General features: G+C 39.9%; 1 protein-coding gene across 2 annotated transcripts in view; it reads left to right on the top strand.

Moving 5' to 3' along the window:
* The window catches only part of MTUS2 (microtubule associated scaffold protein 2), a 265,702-nt gene that overhangs the window by 92,212 nt on the left and 146,021 nt on the right, over window positions 1–27,469 (top strand). The window contains exons 1-4 of one of the 2 annotated variants that reach the window (XM_057366672.1): window positions 1,454–1,615; window positions 10,253–12,850; window positions 17,712–17,952; window positions 26,821–27,027. In XM_057366672.1, coding sequence (XP_057222655.1) covers window positions 10,562–12,850; window positions 17,712–17,952; window positions 26,821–27,027 — 2,737 coding nt within the window. In that variant the 5' untranslated portion in view covers window positions 1,454–1,615; window positions 10,253–10,561. Of the gene's footprint in view, window positions 1–1,453; window positions 1,616–10,252; window positions 12,851–17,711; window positions 17,953–26,820; window positions 27,028–27,469 lie in introns of those variants that run through there. The other variant, XM_057366671.1, reaches the window with a different exon arrangement.

Here is a 27,469-nt window from a genome sequence, read left to right as displayed (position 1 = left end):
AGCAGAGAGGATATTTAGAGTAAGGAGCCATTTTTACCTTCAATTTTTTCCCCACAGGAGTTAGCAGAATCCTGGAACAGCTAACAATTGCTAAAGCCTTTCACAATGAATAGTTTAGTGTTTAGATATATAAGATGTGTGTTTTGAATGATCTTCTGAGTTTTAGCAAATGCACTCACTCACTAACAAAGTTGCACTGATTTACCYGCACTAAGTAAATTTCTATAGGGGTTACATTCATTTTGTCTCCTTTCTTTATGTCATCTCACCATGGCCACACTAGGAAATGCCTTGGCCAAGAGAGATAGAGGCAGCCTAAAACTCAATAGATTTAGAAATTAATACTGTGGCCTGAAGAAGGATTGTATTCTCCTGTTTGCTGAGGACTTGTGCCTGCCAGTTTTACCTGAGCTACTTACACTGGTAARTATTAGGTACCATGTCTCTGCCACATCCTTGGTGGCTCCAGCATTATTGCTTCTTCTAACCCAAAAGCTGAGCTTTTAACTGCAAAGAAGCTTTACATTACAGGTGAATGTTCTCCATTCCTAGAGTGCTGGGCAAATAATGACTGCTRCATTTTTTGGGGCAAAAATTCACTGTGTTGCAGATAAAAATAATAATTTCAGGCTGAAATGTGTCTTGTTCAGTGGCATCTGCAGCAGTGTGTCCCTGCCAAAGGAATTTCTCTCCCTTTGAAGTTGCTGCTGTTAGAATCGTGGAAAAGATTGATGAGATAGGACTTCTATCTGACTTCACCTACTCCAAGCCATGCTCACAACAGGACTAATTTTAGGTCAGGTTGCTCAAAACCCTTTTTTCAAGGATAAAGACTGTATAACCCCTCTGGGTGATCTGTACCAATGCTTCACCTCTGTCACTGTGACATATTTTCCCCCCCTTACATTCCTTACACTCCTCTTGCGTTCCTTTTGCAGCTTGATTTTCTTTTTGCTTCTTTTCATTTGGCCAGACACCTAGGAGGTGAGTCTGGTGCCATCTTCTCTATTATTCCCCTTTTTGGGGAATTGAGAGCAGCTATCAGGTCCCTCCCATACCCCAATCTCTCAGGMTAACACAACCCCGACTCCTCGGCCTGTCTTGATACTCTTTATGCTCTGGATCTCTAACACCCTTGGTGGCCRTTCTCTGGGTCCTCTTCAGTGTCAGCAGCCTGAGGTCCCACACTTGGACATGGTGTTCCAGGTGCCTCATGCATGCCCAGCAGAGGGAAGGGTCACCTCCCTGACCTGCKGGCCACTCTCTGGCTGAAGCAGCCCAGTACGTGGTTAAGCTTTGCTGCTGCGAGGACACACCACTGACTCACATTCAGCTTGTCCTTCACCACACTCWTACCCCGACCAGCTCCACCAGCAAAGCTGGAAAGTCTTGAGCAGTTCCTTGGGAGACTACATCCTTCTTCCTTCAGTTTGCAGATGCAGTCAAACTGGAAGAAGAAGGAAGGGAAATTGCAGGTGCTTCCTTTACGGCACTGCATTTTTTAACCTGATTTCAGTGTTTTGCCTTGAAAGCGCAGCTGCTCTTTGGCTCATGCTTCAAAGCCTGAACTCTTCCCAGCTTCGAAGGAGGGAGGGAAAGCAATTGTATGGTTGGGGTAAGTGAAGACTGGCATTGCTGCAAGTTGAGGCATTGAACGGAACTATCCCTTTGTCTTTGGGCCGAGKAGGTGGGGCCTTGCAAGTTTTCAGCTGATCTGTATCTGATAATTATAGGAGATGCCTGAGGCACAACTGTGGGAGCTAATCGACAGCATTTAAAAAAACAAATCTAAGCAAAAAACTATTAAATCCTGCCATTTTATTGTGTATAAATTTGATGTTGAAAAATACCATAGGGAAAACARTCATGAAGTTCATGGGTCTTTCTTATTTTRTTTATACMTGTAAGGAATGCATGGTGGCAGAGTGCTGTAGCTGAATCAAATTTCTGTTAATTTATGAAAATGGGGATGCAATCTTTTGACAGACAAGTTTTTACAAGTGTTTTTGAGCAAAATACACARTTTTTTAAAAGTGGAACAAATGTAATTGTTTACAGAGCAGTACTGTCTGTAAAGTACTTGTAGTGCACTTTCAGGATCAATAGCAGCAAGCAGGTATTGCATTAACTGTGCTTCATCTTTCTGAATATTAAGATTTTGCATTCTGCYTTCTGTRCTCTTAAATAAGAACYCTCTTKCTGAGCCCTTGGCCTCCACACACAYRTGGTGCAGGTGGGCAGCGTGGCACCTGAAATTTCAGCTTCTCTGTCAGAGTGGCCCGCATGGAATAGTTGTGTATGTTCCTCCTGCCTTACTAATAGTTGGAATTACACCTGGAAACCTGCTTCATATTCTTTACTGAGCCTGATAGGACAGTAAAACTGTGAATAAAGCCGCACCAAGATTTATGACCTTCAGTTGGTTGTAGTGATTGCTGTAACCAGGCTCGTCTAGTCCAGAGCCCAGTCTGGATTTTAATGCTGTTTTCATCCTGACACTGCTTTTTAAAACAAATTAACAGTGCCTTTTTCTCCCTAACATCTGATGTCACAAGTCATAATTTTTTCTACAATTTGGAAATGCAGATTTACAAATCTCCAATATTTGGTCTATTTTGGAAATGCAGTGGSATTTTGGAAATATAGATCAAATTATGGAAGATGCCTTTCACTGAGRTTAAAGCAAATGAACAGAATTTCTGATAATGCCTCACATTTGCTTCAGTTCTTACTGATGGATTGCAGTAGTGTTTAGAAAGTTTGACTGCAGAAGCATTTCTGAAATTTGACATCATTACAGAACTGGTTGTRGTTCAAACTGAAATGTGCAAACCCAGCAATCTAAAATTAGGGTTCCAAATACTTATTTAGGTATTCAGTTAAGAACTGACACAGTTACCTGCCGTTGAATTCAGTAAAATTCAAAAAAATTATGTGGAAAGACAGTTTACCCTTGGCTAMACTTGAAGTTAAACTGAGTTCAGCACCAGCTGTAACTGCTTTATCAGCAGTGGGTAAATTTGCTGGAGTAGACAAAGCTTCTGAKTTTCTGGGTTTTTTGCTCAATAGGAAGCAAATTTATGACCTTTTTTTCATGTTTGAGCATTATAACTAAATCTATTTATTTCTGTCTCCCWGTTGTTTTTTGGAAGCCAGGAAAGACTTAGCAGTCTTAGCAAAAAAAAAAAACCAATTATCATTCTAGAAACATTTCACCATCCCCTTTCTGCATCAAGATTTTGTGCTGCACAGAAATAAACTAAGCCATGTTTTGGGGCCTCATGCATCCACCGTCCAGCTGTTGCAGATTTTATGATGAACTGCAGTTCATGTTTTTGGTGGAGGGGGACATAGTAAGTCTCTGTCTGGGCTCAGTGAGGTGAAGGTACTCAGAAAGGACGGGCAGGATCCCTTTGCTGCTCCTTCCCTTCTGAAAGAGGAGAACTGCAGGAGCTGATGGTGCCTCTCACATCTTCACTGCCATCTCCTTTTTAACATTCATGGCACTGTGCCCCAGAGCGGTCAGTGGTGCAGCGGGGCATGTGTGGTGCCCTTGCTGGCATCAGGGCTTTCCTTCTTGTCATTTTCATTTGCTCTATAGTGCCTTGGGGTGATAAGTGGTAGTTTTCTCTCCTTTGGGCTTCTGATTCAAGCTTTTCTTGTACTGTCTGTATTTTGCTCATGGCTGTGGCAAGAAAAATATACATGGCTTGGGCTGAGGTCTTGCCTTGCTCKATTTACCAGCTGTTCCTTCTTCAATAGCCAGGATACCCTTATCCAATACTGTCTTTCTTCAYAGTGGCTTTGCCTGAGGTTCTGCTGTTTTTCTTTCAAGTCCTCAAATTGAACAGCATTGTGCCCCAGAAAATATGAATTATTCCTATACCTTTAACCAGGTGTGCTTATCTGGAATTAAAATAAAACCAGACRTTTGTTCAAAGGTTTTTTGCTGTGATTATCAATCAGCCTCCTGGCAGCCTTTGCTAAGACAATCAGAGACTTCTGCCTTTTGGGGGATAACTAATTAATAGGATTGCTTGTATTAGAGTATATTGTCTTATCCAACAGTGAATATTTGAAAGCAAGTAGAAATGTAAAAMTAAAGAAGTCTTGAAAAACAGCTGTTCAGGCTTATGCCTTGTGGAGACTTGATTGATGTTTATAATTAAAATAATTTGTCAGTTTTGATAATGAGAATCTTTAATCGCAAATCCTGTACTCTGTAGAAATAGCAGTCAGCTGGATACTTTCCATATAATGTACTTTGGGAATTCAGCCCTCACAGGTAATAAATTATTAGAGTATTATGTTACAAAATCCAGTTTTGAAAAGAAAAAAAAAACCAAAAAACAAACAAACAAAAAAAAAAACCCGAAACCACAACCCATACACTTACAAGTTTCTTAGGAAAAGAAAATTACATACATTATTTTGGAAGTTTCTGATGTGTTTGCGTTGAAGRCATCCCTATAGTGTAACTGGAGATAGATTACAAAGCTGTACAAAAATTTTTGCCCCTGCGTTGTCATCACCACTGCCATGGCAGGAAAAATTKTGGGTCTGTTCCGCAGGGMGACCAAGCAGAYACAGGTTTCTTTAGCCAACAGCACWTGGTCACATACTCAGTAGAGTCTGCGAGATGGAGCACTTTGCTGCTGAAGAGGAATACTCAGCCAAAGGAAAACCTGAGCATTCCCTTTGCTCTGTCTGCTGTGTTGATGCCCTCCAGTTGCCATCCATGGACAATTAAGGATATGCATAAATGCTTCTAACATGAAACATCTCTTCAGGATTTTTTTTCAGTTTATTCGGAGAGTTGCACTTGCAAGCCAATTACACTCTGTGGAACTACCAGCTGCTACAATGATTTCCAGGGCTGGGATCTCATGCAGACAGCTTATTTCTCAGTTCTGTTGCTTCAGGTCATACAGAGGGGTGCTGCCAGCTCCCCTCCCTTGGGAAGATGACAGCCTTGCTGTAGCACCCTTACCTTTGGCTGTGCTTTCAGGAGGGCTGCATGTGGTGGTGATTTCCAGGAAATTCGAAATTGTGCTGCTTCTAAGGGATGTCTCAGGTGTGTTGTATAAGGAACTTGAGTTATTTCMGGCTTAACCTGAAAATCCCTCTGGAAATACAGCAAAGAGAGCAAAAAAGAAATGTCTCATCATAAGTCTCGTGAAAGCAAGAGCCAGGAGTTTTCCACTGGGYTTGTTATTACCCCATCACTTAGGAAAATAACAATACTGATTTGGGTAGAGGAAGTAATCTTTCTGTGTCACCTGATATAGCATTTGAAAAACTCGTCAAGATGAAGCAAATTTGATCTTTAAATACTATTTAGATTTAAAAATGAAAATGTTTGAATTAGAAAATTTTGGAGCTAAGTATCACAAATGCTTAAATTCTGTTTTGCTCATAATAATTTTTATCAAATAGATTTTATAAACCAACACAAATTTATTAATCACTTGGATAAAATTAAATGTTTCATTATTAAATAAAAATTAAAATATAACAGAAAAATTTGTCTTGGCCTATGAAACCATAAGCTGTTTTATCCTCAGTTTTTATAATTAATCTTATAAAGGTTTAAAATAAGTAATCATGTTAAATTTTAATTAAATCATTCAAATTTATTGACTACAGAGACATTAAAACCACTAAAACACTGAAAATCTGGAAATACTACAGTGCCACATGAACTGTACAGAAGCTTTTAATATCTTCAAATAATTTCAATTTTACTTTGGAGTCAGAACTGACTTCCTGCTACTTTCCTATGTGTGAAAACTTAACATTTGCTCTATAATCTCTTCTCTGCCTGTATCCTAATTGCTTGTCAGGCAGAAAGTCTCTCTGAAGTACTGTCCTCTTCATGGCAGACAGCAACAATTCCRTAGGATCTACCAAAGATGAGATTATGCTGTGATTTCCCCAAACAGYTGTGTCTGCTTCGTTATGAATAGAAGCTGTCGGGGACTATATCCAAATCTTAGTTCTCACCCTCCCCAATCACATTAACAAACTTCTCACATGCCTGGGTGAACACTTTTCCACCACTTTTAATTAATTCAAATTGTGCATTACCAACTCCAAAAGGTTTATTGGATTATTTTTTTTTAATATCCTAGTATCAGCATTCAGCTTCTGTCACCATTAGAAACAGTTCTTCATGAAGATTTGGGCTTCTCAGGGAGGTATTCCCACCTCCTTTGCATCAGTGCTGTGTTTGTTTCATCCGTTGGCAGTGTGCAGCCCTGGCGCTGGATGCGGTGCTCTCTTGTCTCCCAGAGGAGGCCTCAGCAAGGCTTTTCCTGCTTTGCCAGYTGTCCCCAGTGGCATTTCTTGGGACAACTGTGCATATCAGAAGTCATCTGTTCCTTCCAGCTCTCTGTAGTAACTGTAAAAATCGCATCTGTTTCCCRCCTCGTACAAATACATGCCTCATCTGCTTTCATCCTCTTCCTGCACTGGGCAGACAATAGGAGTGTCTTTCTCCTGGGCCAATATTTCTTCCTTAGGGCCATCTTTTGCAGGAGTTTATCTGTGGGTGTTGTAATGCATGCAAGGCATCTCATCCAAGATGCGTGCTTGGAGTTTAAGAACTTGGAGCTCTCCATCACAATCGCCTTTGAGGGAAATGGCTGGCGCCTTCTCACTTAGTGCTTTGAACCGACTTGTGATTGAGCAGTCATAGCTGCCTTCTGCTGGGATCAACACCCCATCAAGCCTCTGGAYTCCTGTCTGAGCCATTGCTGAGAAGGCTGGGCTGCAGCTCCCCCATGTGCACCACAATTGTAGGGTGATTTGRGTTGAAAGGGGCCTTAAAGTTSGTCCAGTTCCAACACCCTGCCATGGGCAGGAAYGCTTTCCACTAAACCAGGTTGTTGAAAGCCCTGTCCAACCTGGCCTTGAACACTTCCAGGGGTGGAGCATCCACAGTTTCACTGGGCAACCTGTGCCAGGGCCTCACCACCCTCAGTGTAAAWAATTGCTTCCTAGAATCTAATCTACATCTTTCTTCTTTTACTTTAAAACTGTTTCCCTTCGTCCTATGCCTATCTGCTCACACAAAAAGTCATTCTCCCCTTTTTTTATAAACTCCTTTTAGGCACTGAAAAGCAACAGTGAGGTCTACCTGGAACCTTCTCTTCTTTAGGCTGAACAACCTGCCTGTGTAATCCTGTTTCTTGGGCAGCACAACTCCATTGRGTTGAGAGCATTTACCTTGCAGGAGCTGGCAGCTGATGGTGGATGCTGGTCCATGGCTCTCCTTTTGCAGTCTACTGGCTCTGCCCCAGAAATTCACAAATCCATTGGTGGTGTGGGGTCTTTTGTTGTTTTGGTTTTTGGTTTTTTTTTGAGGGGGGGTTGTGCTTTTTTTTTCTTGTTTCTTTGTTTGTTTTTTGTTTGTTTGGGGGTTCTTGTTTTGTTTTTGTTTTGCTTCTTGTTTTTTTAATGGTAGTAGCAAGAGACATCCGTTCAGTGGCAGCTGGTTAATGAAGTGTTCAGGTACCTCTCATATACATTGTACTGAAAGAGCAATCTGCCTAARCCATGCACAGTGTTACCAGAACACCCAGATGTTTTTAGTTTATTGTGCAGTAAATATTCTGCTTTTAAACTTTCAGCACCRGGATGGGTAAACAGCTGTAACAGCCTGCATTCTCAACACATTTCAGGTTTTATTTCTTTRTTTTCATTTTTATTTCTCCATGTGTTTTGAAAATTCCTTTGCATATCTCAAATTATTTTTGTTCTATTTTTGTGGCATTTTGAAAACAGAGCRAACAACCAACACTGTAATTCTTCACCATTTTTATAATTCGATGTCTGCTGAGGATAACAATATTTCTACACTGTTTTTTTAACCAAAAAAAGCACTGTTGTTACTATTTAGAAGCAGGCCGCTGCTTTCGTTTTCCAGCCAGTTATATTTTACAAACTTGAGCTCTGCTGATGCAGTCCCTGCTGAGTGTCCTGGGGCAAAAATCATCCAGCTCAGCTTCTTCTTCCTGATGTTTCCAGAGGTCAGGGTGAGACCTGCTGGCCAAATGCAGCTTGTAGTGTAGTGGAAGAACTGCAATATCAGATGGGAAGAAACTCTTGTAGACATCTTTCCTATGTCATCATTAAATGGACTCAAGTTTAAAATAGCATCTCGTAAGAGTTAGGCATCTTAAAAGGAAACYCATACTGCTGGAGTTAAACAGAAATATTTAATTCTGTTTCTGGCTCCTTGAACTTTCCTTCTCMCTGTAGGATTCATAGTTAACCATTGTCTGGTGGATATAATTTTGTCATGTCCAGCACATAACCCTGTAAAAGGTTTTGGTTTTTTCACCAATACAGTTATTGCATCCTGCCAAGATGCTGTGACATGGAGAGCTATGATTTCATTTTTAGTGATTCAGAGGGGATATTTTTACATTATATGGAATCAAGAAAATTTTATCCATATAAATGCTTACATATACCAAATGCAGTCTTTAAGAGTGCAGGTATGTYTCTTGTCCAGAGTCCCTGGTGATACTTTGCTAAGTAATGTACTAATRTCTTCATTGGGCTCCAGTCTCCTCTTTCCCCCTTCTCATGTGCTGAGGAGGGCATCTGAAGAGTTAGGAGGCTCATATCCCTCTCATCTCAGAGCATTCCTGCACAGCAGGGAGTGACCTCACATGTGTCTATATCAACCAACATCAGTCAAGAGAGGTGAGTAATAAAAAATAGAAGAAGAGCCAGCAGTACCCAGACACAGCWGAGACTTTTCATCTCACTGACTCCAAAGAGCATAGTGAAGTTGAGCCTGGACACTGCCATTTAAAATAAACTATCCTGCAGAAAATCCAAGCCAAAGCTTTTTAAATAGCAGCTATTTACAAAAGTGTGAYCAAATCTAAGGTCCCAAATGTATCACAAAACCATGTATCTTACTTCCAAAYAGGTCTATCACAATGTGTAAGTGCTCAACACATTGACTGGACCAATCTCCAAAGTTTGTATCCCTGAATGGAAAAAGTGGATTCATAAGGCATTGATTTACATAGAGGGTTGATTATATTTTTATATTATTTAAGTAGGAATTCTGTGCTATCAGTATGTTCTGTAGTAACATGGAGCCTTGTATTATTTACAATCATRTAATCATTATTCTATGCATTCATTGTACTGGCAGCTGTGAAACACATTAAGAAGTTAAGCACRCAATATTCTGCAAAAAAGGAAAATATCTTTGGGTAATTGTATAGATGTTAATTGTAAGAATGTATTGGGTTYTTCAGATCTGTGACATCCCTAATCTGAGACTGGATGTCACAAGAAGAAATGAAATTGCAATGTTGGGTGCACAGAGTCCATTATGAAATGTGTTAGCATGAGCCACCTGGGAACTGTGGAGCATTTTCCAATTTCTAGTGTCTATGTTTTTTTTGATGAAGGAYATGAACACACAGGGTGCAAGAAATATATCAGAGAGTGAATTTAGGCATGGAATAGATAGAAGTCTCACTTTCATCTTGTTGGAGGTGATGAAGGACAAAATCTGGGCTCCTAMAGCCACATGTGTGAGGGAGCCAAAAGGAGATGCACTGTTTTGGGACTAGTATATAATCCTCTATATTTAAAAAAGYATTCATCTGTCTCAGAAAAAAATATATTTTTTTCTTTGCAAGCCTCCAACCATGGCTTTTGCTTTCTTGTAATCTGTAGATCTGGCTAACAAATGTCAAAAGGGTTGGGGTATCAGCACAAGAATGGCARTGACTTCTACAAGACAAGGAGAAAAACCCATAAATAACTTCTATGGACCTGGAATTTTATTATTTATGGCTAATCTATACTGTGATACTTTGAATGCTTCAGTAGCCACTCTTGGTGTAATAATTGTTGAAGCAAATGAAAAGGTTTAGACCCTCAAGACTGGATCCCACCCTCACCTGGTGGTTTTTGCCTATATCCAGTTGTAAACCTATGTGTTTTAAAAGCAGTAGGCACAACTCTTCTAACCAGGTAAGTTTTTGCTGCGTAACTTCTCAAGTCAGAGATCTGTGTTACACTAAGGATCTTTGCTGGGAGCAAAGCTGTGACTGAAACAACATTTAAAGTGTTTGAAAACKATCTGTCCTGGGGTTGTACCTGGGAGTGCTGTTGATTTTAACTTTGATTTAGTTAGCATGATTGCTGACATCAGTGTCATGTTGTCTGGTTGGGTTTTTTGTTTTATTTGTGTTTGGTTTTCTTTTTTTCCCTGTAGGTTGGCTGGATTAACTGGCTCTTATTCAGAGGGAACTTGGCAGATCTATTTTGCTTTTGTTGAACCTCTCTACAGCACAKCATAAAGATTTCCTAGGTCCAGAAGCTGCAGAAAAGACAACTGAKCAGCAGAAAAATGTGAGTCTGAGAAGAGACTTCAAGCCTTCTGATGATAAATTTTCTACTGATCAGTTCTAATTTAAATACATAACCGAAGCATGCACAAAAGTTACACTGATAGAGGAAAACACTGTCTTGTTAATTAGGACAGCCAAAAAAAAAAAAAAAAGTAGTCACCTGAAGCTTCAAAATGAGTGCTCCACTAATTCCAAACAAGTCATGTTATTCCCAGCTTCAGGACAACCGCAGTGAAATAAGAAACAATAATGAAAGCATAGTGAGCATTGGGGATACCAATGCCAACCAAATTGTAACAAAAGTTAGAGCCACTGATGGGGATGTTAAGAAACATGATTTGACAGATGRGAGTGGGAATATATATTCTGGAGGAACAGAGAAAATTTCTCATCTGCCTACAGAACAGAATAAACTTCTGACCTTCAAAGACTCTCGGACCTGTCACAGCAGCGTACAGGAAAGCAAGCTGCCCTCTACCACAAGCAGGGAAATGGGGAAGGATTGTAGGAGCAGCGAAGCTAAGGATTTATCACGGCATATCAGGATTAGCCGAGGACAAAGTYTGTCCAATTTAAAAAGTAGCACAAATGATACCAGCCTGGAGGTTGTCTCCAAAGGTGATGTTGACTTCACCCAGAACTTTTTTAAGGGAAAAATTTCCAGGACTGTGGAGGTGGAGAGAATAAAAAGGCTTTCTTTGGGAAGACCAAGTAAATTCTCTTCTCAGCCTGAAACATTTGCGAAAGATGTTGGCCGCGTGTCGTGCAAACGTCTGCTTTCTGCATCACTGGACTCCATTGACAGGTCTCACCATTTGGTAGGAAGTACAGAGAAATCACAAAAAACATCCACGGACCATTTTCTTGGGATGGTGTTTCGTCCACTTGACAATACCTCAGACGAAAATACTGTATTTTATTCCAAACAATCTACCTCAGGGAACAGGAAAACAAGCAAACCAGAAAATGTACCAAATGTTAGCAYTGAAAGCACACTGCATGCTTCTCATTCTCAACATTCAGCTGTTAAGCTGAATGAGGTTGCTAGTAAATCAGAAGCACAATTAGGTCAGGGTGATAAAAGTAAAAAACTGGAGCTTAAGTCTGCACCATCTCTACAATACAAAAATACGTGTCCACAAAAGATAGAGAGAATTATGTTGGTAGAGCTCCTGGAGGGTCAAAGAGCTGGAAATACAGCAGCACAGGAAAAGAAAGGCTCTGGGTCTGACATGTCAAAATTTCAAGTGTCCCATTCTCAAGACACTTGTAATAAAGTAGAGGACCCATTGTCAARCCAGGGGTTAACTCATCCTGATGATAAATTGCAAAGTGGTAACATCACCATCAGTGAGGAAGGGAGAGGAAGCAATGACAGTGACAGCAGGGCAATCAGCCAGGCCAGTGAGGAATATTCCACTGATGAAGAAATGGAAACAATATTTCCACTCACCTGCAGTAGTAAATGCACTATTAAAGTGGCATCTAAAAAAAACAAAAATTTGCTTGAAGCTGACACAGGTTGCACTGAGACAGCGGGTGAACAGATATGTCCTGTACTAAATACTAATCCACCTGACAGCAAGCMCTTGAAATTTAATGAGAATAAAGTGATGCTAGTCAAAGAAAGCACTGAGGCTGCTTCTGTGCCTGCCCCTGATCCCTCAGATCATCACAGAGCAGGTAATGCAGAGACAGCATCAAACCAACAACCTGACAGTCACAGCAGTCGTGTGGAAACCTCAAGTGCTTCAGTTTCAAGCGAAGAAACAGCTAATGGACAGAAACATCCTCCGGAGGAAGCGCCAGAGAGCTGTAACCTTCCAGCAAAGGCTGATGTCTTTTTATGTGTCCCAACTCCCGTGTGCCCGGTGACAACGCTGGATGTTAATGGTCAGCCCAYGCTACCAAACAGTGATTTGAAGGATCTTTATGCACTTCATCATGACAAACTGTCACCCTCCTCAGTCCTACCTCCCACTGACAGCACACAGTTGTTAAACATATCCCCCAAAGTGCCTATCAAGACTGCTTGCAGCAGCGCCATCCCAAAACCTATCTTGGTCCACCCCAAGGGCTCTTTCACAGATAAGGTCAATGTGGACAGTGACTGCAATGAAAAGGTGGAAGAAAGCATSGAGATAAAACCTGCCATTCCCCGGCCCAAACCTGTGAGACCTAAAATCATCACATACATCAGGAGAAACCCTCGTTCAATGGAGCAGCTTGACCCTTTGCTCGCACCGGCAGGGCTGCCCTTCGACGGTCCTGCGTGCAGCGTGCCCATCTCCGCAGAACAGAAGGCGGCCAACGGAGGGGAGGCGAAACCCACCAGCAKCCTATACGACAAATTTAAACCTGACCTGCAGAAGCCAAGGCTCTTTGGCCCTGGACTAGTGGTGTCAGGAATTAGGCCCCCGGGTCATCACTTCAGTTCGATGAGCGAGAAGTTTCTGCAGGAGGTAAGTTTCTGTGGCTTTGATAGCTGCTACAATGGGCTAAGTGRTGCTCATTTGCTTATTTGTTGTTGCCAGAAGTTAGTTCTCAAAGCTCAAATAAGAATTAAATCCTAAGGCAATGTGTGAGAAATAAACTCAACTGTTTCTGGCACTGACCCTGTTGTGATATCTTAGCTGTGACTGGAAGTTGTCAATGTGCTCTTCCAGAATTTTCCAGCTAATTGGTCATCTGCTAGTATTATAAATAGGGATGTTTAGAAAGGCAAAGCCATGCRGAATTGATTTTTTTCTTTTTCCTTYCCTAATTGTGGAAATTATTGTAATTTGCCCACAGAGATTTTTCCTTCCTAATGGGAAAGTGTCAGGTTTTTGTAGATAGAGCACTAGAGGTCTAAACTAATTCCCTTCTGTTTAGCTGTACTGAATYCTAGGGACTATCAGAGCTCTTTTTGGATTATACATATCATACGGAAGATTTACTTTTGACTAACTTTAATGCTGTTTCTAACATTGATCTGCACTTCAGATAAGATTTGTCCTTTTCCCTGAGAGCCATCCTAAGTAGCCAAAAGGAAATGGAAATCCCTGTGGCCGCTTCTGGCTCCTGATATCTCATTATGTTTCTGCCTTGCTAAGCTGGGCAGGAGTCTTTGTTTGCTGAAATCCCTGCTGGGAGGTGAGCACACTGGAGGAAGGATGAGCTTGCCTGGTAGGTGGAAAAAGGACAGGGTAGAGGAAGCTGCATTCAGGTCTGTCATGTGCTCTTATGTCCACTGCATGGGACCTGTGATAGTTTAGCAACCAAGCTTTTCATATAAATACTGAAGATAACATAAGAGATTTTATTTGAATGAGTCTCTAGAAAAAGGGCTATGGTTTTTTTCTCTGTGTCTGTCTTGTGGTGTTATTTTACTGTTTTCTTCATTCTATGTACAGTGTTGATCCAAGAAACAGCATTGAAATAATGAATTTGGTGACAGTGTTGGCAGTCAAAAGCTGGCAAATGACCAAATTAAGATGCTGTTTGTGAGTGTAGATTGACCCTTTTGGCATATTAACCAAAAGCCTACTGAAGTGAGCCAGGATTATAGTTATTTCTTATCACAAACACAGAAAGAGCAGTGCCTGCTGTCCCTCTGACTTCAGTTTCCAATTCTGTCCTTTATGTTTTGTGTGAATGAATTACTAAAGACATTGGGAGCTTGTTCATTCCAGCCATTATTATTATATCTTCACAATTGCCTTGTAAGGGGAGGGGCAATAACTAGGTTATTACCGTTTGACCCATAGCAATGGAAATTAAAGCCAAAATTGTCCCACACTGTGCTGAGTGTTTATAGGGTGACATGACCCTCTGAAGACTTCAGGTGTCCATGACAGTTGGGATTCCGATAGTCAGGGAGGATCAGCAGACACATMTGTGAACAAAGGACAGATTTCTGTGCACTGCTGAGGGCTGTTTTTAGCACGAGAAGGACTCAGGTTGTGCCAAATCTGCAGCATGGTTTTCTCTAGACTAGGGTTAGAAGTAGGGCACTCRTGGGCTGGAAAGGATCCAAAGCAACTTCCCCTATTCCTCCAAGAAATACGACTTTTGTTGGTCATTTCAACGAGGGAAAATCTGAACCCAAGCCAGCTGCTTCTTCAGGGAAGCTGGATTGGCTGGAGAAGAGGCTGAGAAGAAAAAGTCAAGCTGTGTTTGTGTTATGAGTTTTCATTACCCTGGGAGTCAGGAGCTGATAGCAGAAGGTGGAATTTTCTTTCTCAGACTGCCCCCCTAAAAGGAATAACCTGGCTTTCCTGACAGCTGGAGGAATAAAAAGGGGCTCGRTTGGGTTCAGTATGGATCAAGAGAAAGGAAAATGATCAATCCATGGAGGTGAACAGCTTAGAAGAGCAGCTGCGCACAGTGTGGGTTCATAGCAGATGAGTGATGTGTAATCCAAAAGAAACCAATTAGGATGCATTGAGATGGATCACAATCACTGTGCTGAAGGGAGAGTGTTGAAGACTCAGAGGTTTTGGACACAAGGAGACTCTGGCMTGATGACCACTATCTTGGTGAGAGAAAAAATCCCAGACTGACCTATTTCACACATCCAGTTTGGTCTTTGTTTTATGTATAGTCAAACCAAAAATTTCCCCCCATAATCCTTTTATTTGAACTGCCTGAACTGATGTTGCCAACTCTTTTCCCAAAGAGTTGCCTGAAGCAGGTACTTGACAAGCAAATTCTTCCTCAAGGCATTCATGTTTGATGATGTTATAAACAAAGTAACATGAAGGAAAGTGTTGGGCCTTAATACCTGCCGGCCACACTACCAGCTCTGCTCGGGAATAACCGGCCTGAGGAAATTCCTGTATGCTCAAGGTATTTGTTGCAGACTTTCTAGCTCATTCTAACAAATTCATTAAATGGGTTTGTAGGGAATTAGCAGACAACCCCACAGAAGAAAAGTTTGGGCTGATCACCTTTTTAGTGGACAGGCTGCAATAGATCATTTCGCTACAAGTCCCTCATAAAAAAAATCTGGTGCAGGGTACTAAATGGGATCATATTAATCCRTATCTCTCTGAAGAGTTTTAAAATGGCAATAATTTTATACAATACTATTGAGACTAGTTGAATTTTACACTTCATGAATTCACTGTATCATTCAGTTAAATAGAAAGGAAAAGATAATATAAAAACTGCTATCTTCACAGCAAGTTTATGTCCCCCAAAACTGAGGTCTTCAAAAAATAGCATCTAATTCTTGACAGATGTTTGGGCAAATTCAGTTGGACTTRCTTGTCTTAARGGTATTTTCCAGTCTAAATATTCTATTCTAAGTCCTTCTCACATCTCTCAGCTTGAGAAGATGTTTTATGCTTATGGTTGATTGTTTTTGCATCCATTTTTGTTGCCCTTCTCTGTTACTCCTGGCATACTATCAATAAAGAAAAAGAATGGTTTGAGAAGATTTGAATAAACTGATCCAGTTTATAAAAAAATGCATATTTTCTGCATTTAAAGATTTTTGCTTTTCCTTATACTGAAATACTTGGCAGTGGTGTTTCACATCCATTTAAATTTGAAATGATAGTATGCATAGTGTAATCTGATAGAAATAAATTTATCGGGGGGGAGAGAAGATAACTGAGGCTTATCCAGAAAAACCATCTCATGTCTAGCAGTTGAAAGTAGAAGCCAGACATCTGCAGTCCAAGAGATGTCTAGAGAATCACATATGCAGTAAAAAACTGCATGCCAACTTGTCAAAAAAGGTCATAGAAGTAATAAAAAAGGAAATAATAAATTTTAATAGATTTAATAAATTTTCATAATAAAAAAGGAAACAGGAAGATCTAATGACAGGAAATAGGACTGCAAACAGAGGAAAAAAATATAGGGCAAAATTATAAATCTCAGTGTTTGCACAGGAACTAGGAGCTCCTAGTTCCTGTGCAAAGGCYTCAAAGATTCTATATTTCATAGTTTAAGGCCAGTCTTGTCTCTTAGCATATTAAAGATTTACTAAATTACGAATAAAGCTCTTGAAGGAACTAGGATCAAAGCTTTTATAGCCAGTGTTGAAGTGCATATTCTAATGCTTATAATTGCTAAATAGAAATTGATTTGGCATATTATATGCATCATAACTTACAGCACAGTTAATTAATTGGCAGTTACATTTCTTCCTAGGTAGCCTGTGGCACTTTTTGATTAATTTTTAAACAAATTTAGTTCAGATTTCCTATTTCCTATGTTGGTTTTTTTTTTCCCTTGGCCTAAATGGGATGACTGAGAAAATATTCATGGGTCCTTTCTACATTACGATGACATTACATTTTATATGAAAATGGAAAAGAAACTGCACTCTATTCAGAAAAGCAAACAGTTCTTTGCAAATGTGAGAGATGAAAACTCTGGACTCCTGTCCCGAGTCATGAAGCGGCACAGAAAGGTGGGAGTCAGAGCCCAGACTGAGTGCACAAAGATGCAAGGGCTGAATCAGAGAGCCAGCTCATTCCTTGACTACAAGTTCAGTGCTATGAGCCAGTCTGCTGGAAATATTCCAGCCTGGGACTTACTCTGCTGTCCTTGCAGTAAATGCCCATTAAAATATGGAGAGATTTGTCACTGAATTTAACAAAGCAGTGTCTATTTGTGATGAATAGTAAATGTTTGACATCTTCAAATCTGATAGGTTTTTTTCTCTTATCCACATGAGCAGATGAGTTTTGTAGCTCTAGTTTGTAATATGCAACTGGCCTCTGAAAATGTAAGTTAGAGAAGTGTGCTCACCTACACAACCAGATTTCTTTCCAGGAACTAGAGAAGCACAGATTACAATAACCATTTTGCTGTGAGAACATACTGGGGGCTCTTTTTTTCTCACAGAAAGTTTTTGGCAGTACAATTTCTCTGATAAAATGAACTTAAAATACCTCCAGCTTTATATTTAGCTAACTGAGTCAAAAGCAACTTTTCCTAGAATTGTGTCCCAGTAAGAATATTTTAAATAATTTCTAATAAATGTTCTACTTGTGCACTCTCTTGGGGTATCTACCTCTGTGAGTAAAATAACCTTTCGTGACTTAACAGTACCTTCATTTTCAGTAATTGAAGGTCTTCCATTTKTCCGTTTTCTTTTGGGGAAGGCATCAATTCTTTATTTGGGTGTAGGTGCATGTTGAGAGTGCAATATGCATCTTTTTGAAGAGCAATACATATAATAAGACCATAACTTCTTGGGAGTTTGGAGTGCTCTCAAGACCAGATTCACAAGGAAGGAACTTCAGTCTTTATAAGCAATTTAAAGCTCTATGTTGTCCGCATTTTTTTGATTAAATAATATTGGTGTTCATKGTTTTTCTGTAGGTTGGGGAAAGGCCTGCGAAAGATGAGTTCTGCCCTCCACCATACGCTCACTACGAGGTCCCGCCAAGCTTTTATCGCTCTGCCATGATACTCAAGCCTCAGCTGGGACTGGGAGCAGTGTCCCGGCTGCCATCTGCCAAGAGCAGGATTCTCATCGCGAGTCAAAGATCCTCAGGTAGCTGTCTCCATCAGCAAGGAGAAATACCAGGTGCTCCCAGCCTCTACCATCCTGATGCTTCAGGTAAAGTATGAACTTYCTTTACTTTCCCTTTACTGTAGTCACCAATATGATACTTTTTTTGAGACAGAAAAATCACAAAATGAGCAACAATTTGACCTGATACTACAGAGCTCCAACAGCACTCTTTAAGGTGTGTCTTTTTATCCTGCAGCAAGGCTGACTGGGAAATCTGGGACTTGTGCAAAGGTTGTTTAGTAAGTCATTGCCAAAGAAAGASAGTAGTTTTCAATAATAATTCTCATTTTTCACCTTTTTACCTTCTTCCACCTGGTAAATGCCTGAAAAGTCCTTTTTTTTTTTTGTTCTGGGGAAGAAAAYGGGGCATTTTCTTCCATCATGAAGACTCCACTGTTCAGTCTGGACAGTCCTCAACTTCCACAACCACTTTTTTCACAACCACGTTGTACTCTGAAAACCTGGGCTGTGTTGAAATGTGCCAGCAGAGGTCTTGATTCTCTGAAGGCCTGGTGTACACCTCTTTGGAGACAACACTTTTAATACCTTTTTMTTCCCAGTTACTGCCCAGCTCAGCATGACCCTGGGCAGAATCACAGGGGAGGGAAGAACACAGGAAGAGCTGGAAGGAGAGGTGTATAATGCCATAARAAAGAGACAGTAATTGCTACTACAGGTCACTCCTGGGTAGCCTGGAAAAGTGTGGAAGTTTGAACAATGCACATTTAAACAGGAACGAGTTCAGAGACAACCAACAATCAGTCACTGCCAGAGTGAAATGTAACAGCCTAGAGGTCTGCAGAGATTTTTAAAAATAATCATAAGGACTAAAGTTAATTAATTACTTAAGGTCATACTCTCCCTCCTCTTGCCCCAGGATGGAATTCCTTCTGATGCATCCTTATTTAAACTGTTCATAAAAACTCTTTTATAAAAACCTTCAGTATGAGATCCTGGAGTCTCTGAAAGCAGGGCTGCTCCAGTCAAGTTAAAATTGYTCCCTAGTGTTTTGCATAATCCCCTTTGTTACAATTTGCTTCCTCTTTCATCTGGAGTCGTTGTGGGGTCTCTTTCTCTTTGCAAGTATTTGAAAACTGTCTCTCCCTAGCATCCATTTCTTCATACTAAGAAGCAGGAGAAATTTACAGAAATTTAGAATGGAAATGCACTAGAGTGTCTTGACTTTATCCTGAGAGGACAATCTCATTCAGTAATACAGGTTGACAGGATTTGGGGTTTATCAGAAAATCAAGGTTCTCTGKAACATGGTGCCTCTTGCCAGTATCCTTTACTATCTGCCCCTGCATCTGGAGTTTATCTGTGTCAATGCTGTTAGCAGAAGCTGACCAAACTTAGCTCTATGTGACTTCTGAGACACCCCAAGATTGCAGGTTGGGTAGTAAATACCTTTTCAGCCCTGGGAGTTCAGTCATCATTGAAAAGGGAATACAGGTATTGGGAATAATGTCCATTTAAATGAAACTGCATGAGTCTGTGATATGGATAGGAGTAGGGTGAGCCCTTGTGTAACAGGAACCCGTTTGGGAGATAGATATGAGAGAAACAGGACCTATTACCAAATAAAGGGTCTTTTCTGATCCTCAGAAATGAAAACTGCCTTCACTTTATTCATCCATCACCCATCCATTATCCGCATTACCCTGCACATTGATGCTAGCAGAMATGACTTTTCCTTAGCCACTTTAAATCTGTATAGGAGCTTGTCTTCTATGTGTTCATTTATTGTCTTCCTATGTTATGTGGCATTCTAAAATCTGAACAGGATCAGCTTGTCAGTCCTACTTTTTGTTTGTAATACTGCCTTTAAAAATGCCAGTGCGTGAGACTAAAGTAACATACATCATTAAATTGCACTAGCTGTTACTGTGATTCTATTCCACTAAAGTTGTATTTCTTAATATTTTCATATTTCACAAAGGTTTTTGTTGTTGTTGTTGTTGTTATTTTTAAAATTTAAAAAAATTATTAGTTTTTTTATCACTGAATATTTTTTGGACCTTGTCTGGCTTGGAAATCAAATTTGATTCAAATATTTGAGTCAAATAACTGTCCATAATTTCCTTCCTACAACTATTGTTTTGTTTTTCTCCAGTCTATTAATACGTCACTGTTTCAAAAAAAGTATTAAAGATAACTCGTGGTAGTMCAATAATCTATCTGTCATCTCTTTCAGGGATCCCAAAGTGTATCTCATCTTGTCTTTGGGCTCTGACTTTTTATGGATTTTRAATTACACAAGACTTGTTCTGGAGAGGTTACTAATGCCTCTWGTTTTTCACTGTCCACCCCAGGACACACTGTTTTCATTTCTGGCATCTCACCTTTCATTTTCCTTGCAAGATGAAGAATGTGTTTWATTTTTCTGCAATGCCTTACTCTGTTGCAAAGTACTTTTCATTGCTCTCTTTTGGTTCAATACCTCTCCTTATTTATCTTTAGTGTTCTTTTCATATCTTATTTTGGTTTCTTTGCATTCATTTATTTTTGGAATTTTATCCAATTATCCATTCAAGATTGACTTTTCAAAAGTCCCCTTTTCCTTGACCAAAGCCTTTTTCCTTGTGTGCCTCAAATGACTTAATCTTTCTCYCAGCAAAGCATAACTTCATAGGTCAGCTTACCAGTCTTTTTGTCTTTAATGCTTCCTTTTAAGAGGAATGGATTGCTGATGAAAGAGGCTCAGGTAAAGGAAAGGTAGAGGTAAAGGAAAGAGAGGAAAAGACTGGAGTACAAAGGCATCAGACAACTGATTCCTGTGCCTGAATCCACAGCAGAGTACAGATGCAGACCAGAGATGGCTTTATGGTTGCCATGGAAGGGATGGATGGGACAGCAACCCCTGGCATGCCAGAGCTGTTGGGGTGTTAATTATGAGGGGCCCATAGTAGGGCCAGGCATCTTTTAGCCAACTGTATTAACGTACACAACACCATTTTAAACCACTTTCCCTTAATTTAACTGTTATTTGTGGTGTTATTTGCTGAACATTTGATCTGCATCRTTGGTTTTGCTGCACTATTTGTAACACAGGATTAAATGCAGCTTTGACAGAGTCATATTTGCAAACATGAGCAAATGACATGCATGAACATATGCTCAGAGTCCTGGGTGCAGAGCCAGTGGGACTTGCTCATGGATGTTGTGAGGTGTGAGAGCTTGGGTAACTGCAGCAAAAGCAGCGCAGGACYAAAGGGTATTTTTCTCTCAAGGATACCAGACCCGCTATGGAGATTGCTAATCAGYGTCTCTTGCAGCTTGATCCTGAGCTTTTAATCCAGTTTCCAGTCCTAGTGATAGCAGTCCTGGCCTGAGGTAATGGAAAAAGAAGGAGCTAGCCAGCTTTGTTTCTTGTAACAAAGTGTGAGATACCATGGAGGCATTTAAACAGAAATCACCATGGCACAGTATCGAGGAGAGCAGCAGTGCCTCGTAATGAGGATTTAATTCCCCTTTGCTGTACCATTCATAATGCAGCAGTCTGGCTAAGCAACACTGATAAGCAGAGTGGTTTGGCCCATGTATAATACTAATCCTCATAAAACTGGCTCTGAAGCAATTGACAATTAAATCCCTGAACTGCTGTGATGGACTGCAAGTAGTACAAGAACATAAAGGGTTTTGTTAGTTTTAAGTTATACCAAGTAGAAAGTAAAATAATGGTGAGTGTTCCCTCAGGTGTGATCTGTAAATRTGATGCTTAAAATTTGGTTGGAGCAGAAATCTTTCTTCATCACTRAGACATAGGACACGTGGTGGCATTGGCTGAGAAATTCCTTTATTAAGCAGTGCTGCTCCTTAGGTGATGCCTTGCCTCAGGTGGGTCACACAGGCAGCCTGACTGTAAGAAAMAGCACTCTGCAAAGTAGGCAAAATAGGAAGTCATTGAATCTTGATGTACTTACAGGTGCCATAGAGTCTCTGAAAGCTTAACATTTGTCTATTTTATGTAAATAGGCTCTGCTCTTTCTATAGGAAACWTGTAATTCAAAACAAGCATTGAAGGATGCTGTGTCTATAACATGTTAAAATATTAATATGTTTTCCTTGGTTATGAAGACTACTTGAAGCAAGTGTGTTAACATTTGTATTCATTTGCTGATTATTTTGATGGAATTAATGTCTCTTTTTGAAAAGTATAACAGACATCTCATCGTTAATACTTCACTTTAATTATGCTCATTAATTTAACTTAACTTTGTATTTTTCAGTAGTGTTTAGGGTATTTTTTTTCTCAAACAGTGAGTTAATGAAATGTTATTTCCTTATCATCTCTCTCTTGTCAGTCCCAAGAGTCTAGCTGCTCCTCTCATTTCTAAGCAAGTCAGCTTTCGTTAGGGATAGAATTTACCCATAAAACAGGACATCAATATTTCTCATTACTCAGACAGACACAGATATATACATTTGTGTATTTGCATATGTTTAATGTGTTCCATCTCAAATACYGCAATATGTCTGCAGCTTTCTCCCAGTAGGAAAGCTTTATTTTCATGTTTATTCTYAGGAATAAACAACCTAATAATGACTTAATAATTAAACATGCAAATGAGAGTTAGKGATAGAAAAGAGGTTTTGAGGTTACTTACTGAAATATTGCTCTTACTGCTGCTCCAGCTCTGTCTGTACTTGCAGTCTGAAGTACTTGGATTTAGACTGGCAACTTCGTAACTGTTTAAGGAAAGAGGGAATGAGGGAATAGTTCAGAGAGGAAAATATTCTCTGTCCTCCCCTAGTCTGCAGTTTTCATTTGAYACTCTCTGTTTTCTTTGAGGGAGCAATCTGACTTTTTCATTTAAAAAAAAAAATTAAGTTTCAAGGGGACACACGCACGTCTTCATTTTTTTTTTTTAAGGACATTGTCATCTTACTTGAGACATAGCCATCTGCCACCTCTCTGCTCCAATTACTGCATCTTCGAGGAGCTAAACCCCATCATATAAGAAAGGCTGTCTATATGACTGCTGTACCAAGCTGTCATTCATAAGAACAGTATGTGGAGCAATCTGGGTGTAGCAGCAGGCAAATACTTCATACCCGACCTCCTTCCTGGTGAGAGCCAAGCGTTGTCTCTGGCTGGGCATCCACAGCCCTTCTGAGCAGCCAGTGAGCAGCAGCTGGGGAGATGAGATGCAGCTCTGGTGCAGAGATGTGTTCTGGCTGCTCTGGGCTGTCAGTGGAAAACGCAGTGAGTGAGMCTCATGCATGGATGATTCCTGTGCTGGAAGTTTTTGATGGAAAATTTGCTTTTCACATTAGCTGCAAAGCAAACAAGGGCATTTGCAGCTTGAATGAATTGTGAGATGAAAAGTTCTTGGGGTGTTGAGAATGTGCTAAGTAGCCTTGCTTTKCCTGTGAGCTGGGAAGGCACAAAGTAAATTTTTGGTCCTTTTCAATCCGAATCATGAGGAGATGAGATTTACTGCCATGTGATGGTGGACTGACCCATCAGAAATTAAACTGATGTTCAAGAAGTGACAACTGTTTGGTCTTTGGGACGGAACTGCCCCATGCTTGACAGTATTTGGATGAGAGACCCTCAGGGCAGCTGGGCACGAATTGCTCATTGCTGTTGAGGTGTAAGTTGTTAAGGCCTCTGTTTTAAAGCCCCTTTCATCAGTTTTTTTCAGAGAAAAGATGTCATGTCTATACAGGGAATGTGCAAAGGCAGTGACAACAGAATAGATTTCTCGCTTGTGCAATTTTTTCTTATCTGCGAAGATACAAATGCTTGAAATAACTTTGAGCTGTGTTAACTCTGCTGTATTATCTCTGACTGATGCAGTGATGTTGGAGGTAAGTTCTTTACCCCAGATTCCCCAATATGAAATGGGAATAGGGATGTTCAGAGCATCAGAAAGTGAGAGAAAATTACATCTAAGGGTTAAAATTAATACAGAAATGTTGGTAAAAAAAATAGAAAAAAGGAAAGCAAAGAAAAGTTAAAAACCCAACTATCAGATAACAAAGACTTGCCAAGGATCCCTGAATTATGGAATTTTGKAATCTTGAACTGCTGCTCTTTTTCATAAGAACGTATCTGTATGACTAATTTCTTTAATTTTTCATTCATTTCAGCTAAAAYGTATTTCTGATTTTACAGAGAAGTTACATGAAAGTTGCTTCTTACCTGTGTGTGAAGATGCAACTCTTGTGCAGTGGGGATGCATAAGAAGTGTAGTTCAGACTTTTATTAAGTCTCCCCAGGCACATTGAGTTTGTGTCCATCAGTCCCTACCTCAAAATGTTTTTATGTTTCTGRATGGGAACAGCTTGAAGTGTCATAGAAAATCACTTGGGTGCATACAGACAACAATACTTAATTTTATAATTAGCTTTAGGCAGTGAGAAAACTGGAAAATACTTTTAAGGTTTTTTTTTGGCAGGTTTTTATTAAAATAAAAGCTGCTCATTGAAATAACTTTTGTATTGAACTCCCAGACTTTGCAGGAGTACTTCTATACTTCTAAGAAACAGAAATAAAGAACATGCATGAGAAAACTTGATGATATTTAGAACAGAAAATACATACAATAGGCTGATKTCTCATAYATTTTAATGAGAAAGAAGACACAAAATTACTTAGCTTTAAGGATTTGAATGCATCCCTAATGAGSATAATGTCCTGCCCCCAGGTCCTCRTGGTACAGAAGAACTGGATTACACAGAAAAGAAGTGAAAAATWATTTAAAGATGATGATGAGTTCAAGGTGCAAAATRTTGTTAGTTCAGGGGGAATTTGAATTGAAGTAATAAACTAGAAACACAGACAAAACTATGAGAAAAAAAAACACTGAATCCTCTGCCCAAGTCTAGAAAAATGCCTTTGAAGAAAAGGCAAAGATGGCTGGGCAGTTTGTCACCAAAACCCTTTTGGTTTTAAGGAAATTCCTCAGTGACACTTGTGGTTCTTGGTGTGTCACTGACTGCAGAGGAGAGCCAGTCTGGGGACTTGGTGTAGGCAACCCTGTGGATGATTTGGGGGCCTGGAAGTCTCAGGTGAACTGCAGTGCCCTAGGACAAGCACGTTTGAAAAGCTTTTTCAATAAAACCATTTCTAACTTATTCCCACTATCCCAGTGGAATTTCCCCTATTTTGTTGCAGGAAGTCTGTGGTATTTACAGTTTGTTGTTGTAGAGGTGCTGCAGTTAGACATCCATCTCTTTGAGTCATAGTGAAGGGCTCGATTTGGGAAAAGTGGGTACAGAAATGCATTTTTGAGAGCCTAGTGTACATAAATGGTTTTATTCATTGAGCAAAGAGCATTTTCTTGTCTTTATAGAAACATTTTGTGTTTTATAGGAGAACAAAACTCTTTTCAGCTTGGTGTTACATGTATTTCTATTTCAAAAGAAAAGGTTTAGTTACATTAAACAAAACTTAGCATTAGTATTGTGATGAGGTACACAACTATCTTTCAAAATCCCCRTAACGCTTTTCTGCTCAAAGGAGTTAGTCTTGTTTTCTCTAAAGTCTTCTCAAAGTGAAATGCTTCATTAAAATTAATAAGGCTGTGACCTACATAGTTTACAAAAGAATTAAATACTGTAATARTATGACCATATTCTTACTGTGCAGTTAATTTGTATTTTTCTTTMTATTACAAGTGTTCACTTCTTCCTTTGAAGTTTGTGTCAGGCYACTGTACAAACAGTGTTCACTGAATAAGAATGGAAAAAGGGTGACTTCGTGGCCTTTTGTGGCAGAATATGTTGATAGTTTTTAATGCTGCCTTCTCTCCTATCCCACTGGTCCTGATTAAACACTCTAGCATCAGTTTTTGGAGACTGCTGTTAATATTTTTTTTTAAAAAAAATATGGATTTTTGTTGCTCAGGATTCCACCAGGAACAGGAATTTGTTGTTCTCAAATCTAGGGAGAAAAACGGTGTCCAAATTTATGTACACTTGAGGTCTGGAATCACTTGGCATCCAGACCTTCCAATCAAAAGTAAACTCTAATATTTGGTCCTTGATCTTGAAGACAAGACTGCCATGTTTGTGGACATTTGGTCTGTGAAGACAGAGGAACATTTGTGAACCTGTTTTTGGGATTTGCTTAAAAAAATCTGCCAGAGCAAGAGCAGCAGAATACGGTTTAGAGTTGGGACAGAAGTTGAAGACAGATGCCTGGTTAGGAGTTAACCCAGGCAGACATCACAGCTGAACGMTGTGTGGCCTTACCTCAGGTGCTATAAACCTGCTACTGGCAGTTGTCCGAGACTTGATTGATGTCACTCACATGGGCTGATGGCTTAGCGAGAAGAAGTCCACCAGTGCTGTGTTAAACAGCAGTGCTGTGTTAAACAAGTCCTGTCTGTAAAATGGCCAGTGCTGTGTTAAACAAGTACAGCTTTACAGGTCATGTCCTTGTTCTCAGGCTTGGCATTTTCTTTTAGTGGAATTTGAAAGAAAAATTTCAAAGAAGTGTTTTCTTTGATGAAATACAAAGAAGTCCCGTGTCCTTGAAGAAGATTGTTGGCTGTCTACAGTAGTTTCCAAAATTGAAGGCTATGAGTAGTGTGTTTGTCTCTGTGTATAAGKGTTTTTTTAATTGCCACATAATGAATATAAAATTAGAAAGTGCTATGACACTGAAGAAGATAACATTAAAAGAAATTCATAACAGTGTTGAACTATGATACTTTGCTGAAAGTTTGAGTTATGCCTCATGGGTACTTGGCGTATTATACCTTTTAAAAATGATTGTGATCTGTAATTTTCCACCAAATATCTTTTCAGTGCAACAAAGGATAAGACATCACTGCAGTTTGATCAGCCATTAAAATTTGTATTCAGTCTTAATACTGCCCTTATGTAGCTGGGAGATACACATAATGGTCAGTGCCTCCCCTTGTAGTTTATTTAACAAAAATTTATTTTTCCTTCTTCCAGTTGATCTTAAGAAAGGATCATGTCCAAGTGCTGCAAAATCGAATCTTCCCAAGCCCTGCCCATCTGGACTTCGTCCTCCAGGTTATTCACGGTTGCCAGCAGCTAAGCTGACCGCATTTGGTTTTGTCAGGACCTCAAGTGTGTCCTCTGTCTCCAGCAACCAGTCAAACGACAGCGCTCAGAGTGACCAAAGCAGGACAACCAACCGTAAGTCCAAAAATTGCCCTTCTTTCTGGAGGGATGTTAAACAGATGTATTTCAGCATTGTCCAGACTGAAGTTTCGATCTAGTTTAGGGTTAAAGAAATCTGTTCAGTACTCTGTTGTGCTATTGACTTTGGTTTGGTGTCTTAATTTCCCAGTGAAGTTAAAATTTCCCAGTTTAAAATATTACTGATATTTATTGAATATTAAGAAACAATTATGAAATTCTAGAAACTATTTRAAATATTAATAATAACAGATGAGTCCGGGCTGAATGTACATTGAATGAAGAAGGGGTTGTTCTCCCTGCTACAGAGAAAATCTCATTAAGGGTGAACCTGAGTGTCATGGCTTTAAACCTGATTTTTCCCAATCCGAGTCACTGCACCAAAAATGTCATGGTTTGGACTGTGCTGAAAGCCAAAAGCACTGCACCCATGACGTTC

The sequence above is a fragment of the Malurus melanocephalus genome, unplaced genomic scaffold (assembly GCF_030028575.1).
Source record: "Malurus melanocephalus ecotype Western Australia unplaced genomic scaffold, MMel_1.1 scaffold_70, whole genome shotgun sequence".
Classification (NCBI taxonomy): domain Eukaryota; kingdom Metazoa; phylum Chordata; class Aves; order Passeriformes; family Maluridae; genus Malurus; species Malurus melanocephalus.
Note: the sequence above shows the minus strand (reverse complement) of the source record. Positions and strands in the feature narration are given on the sequence as shown.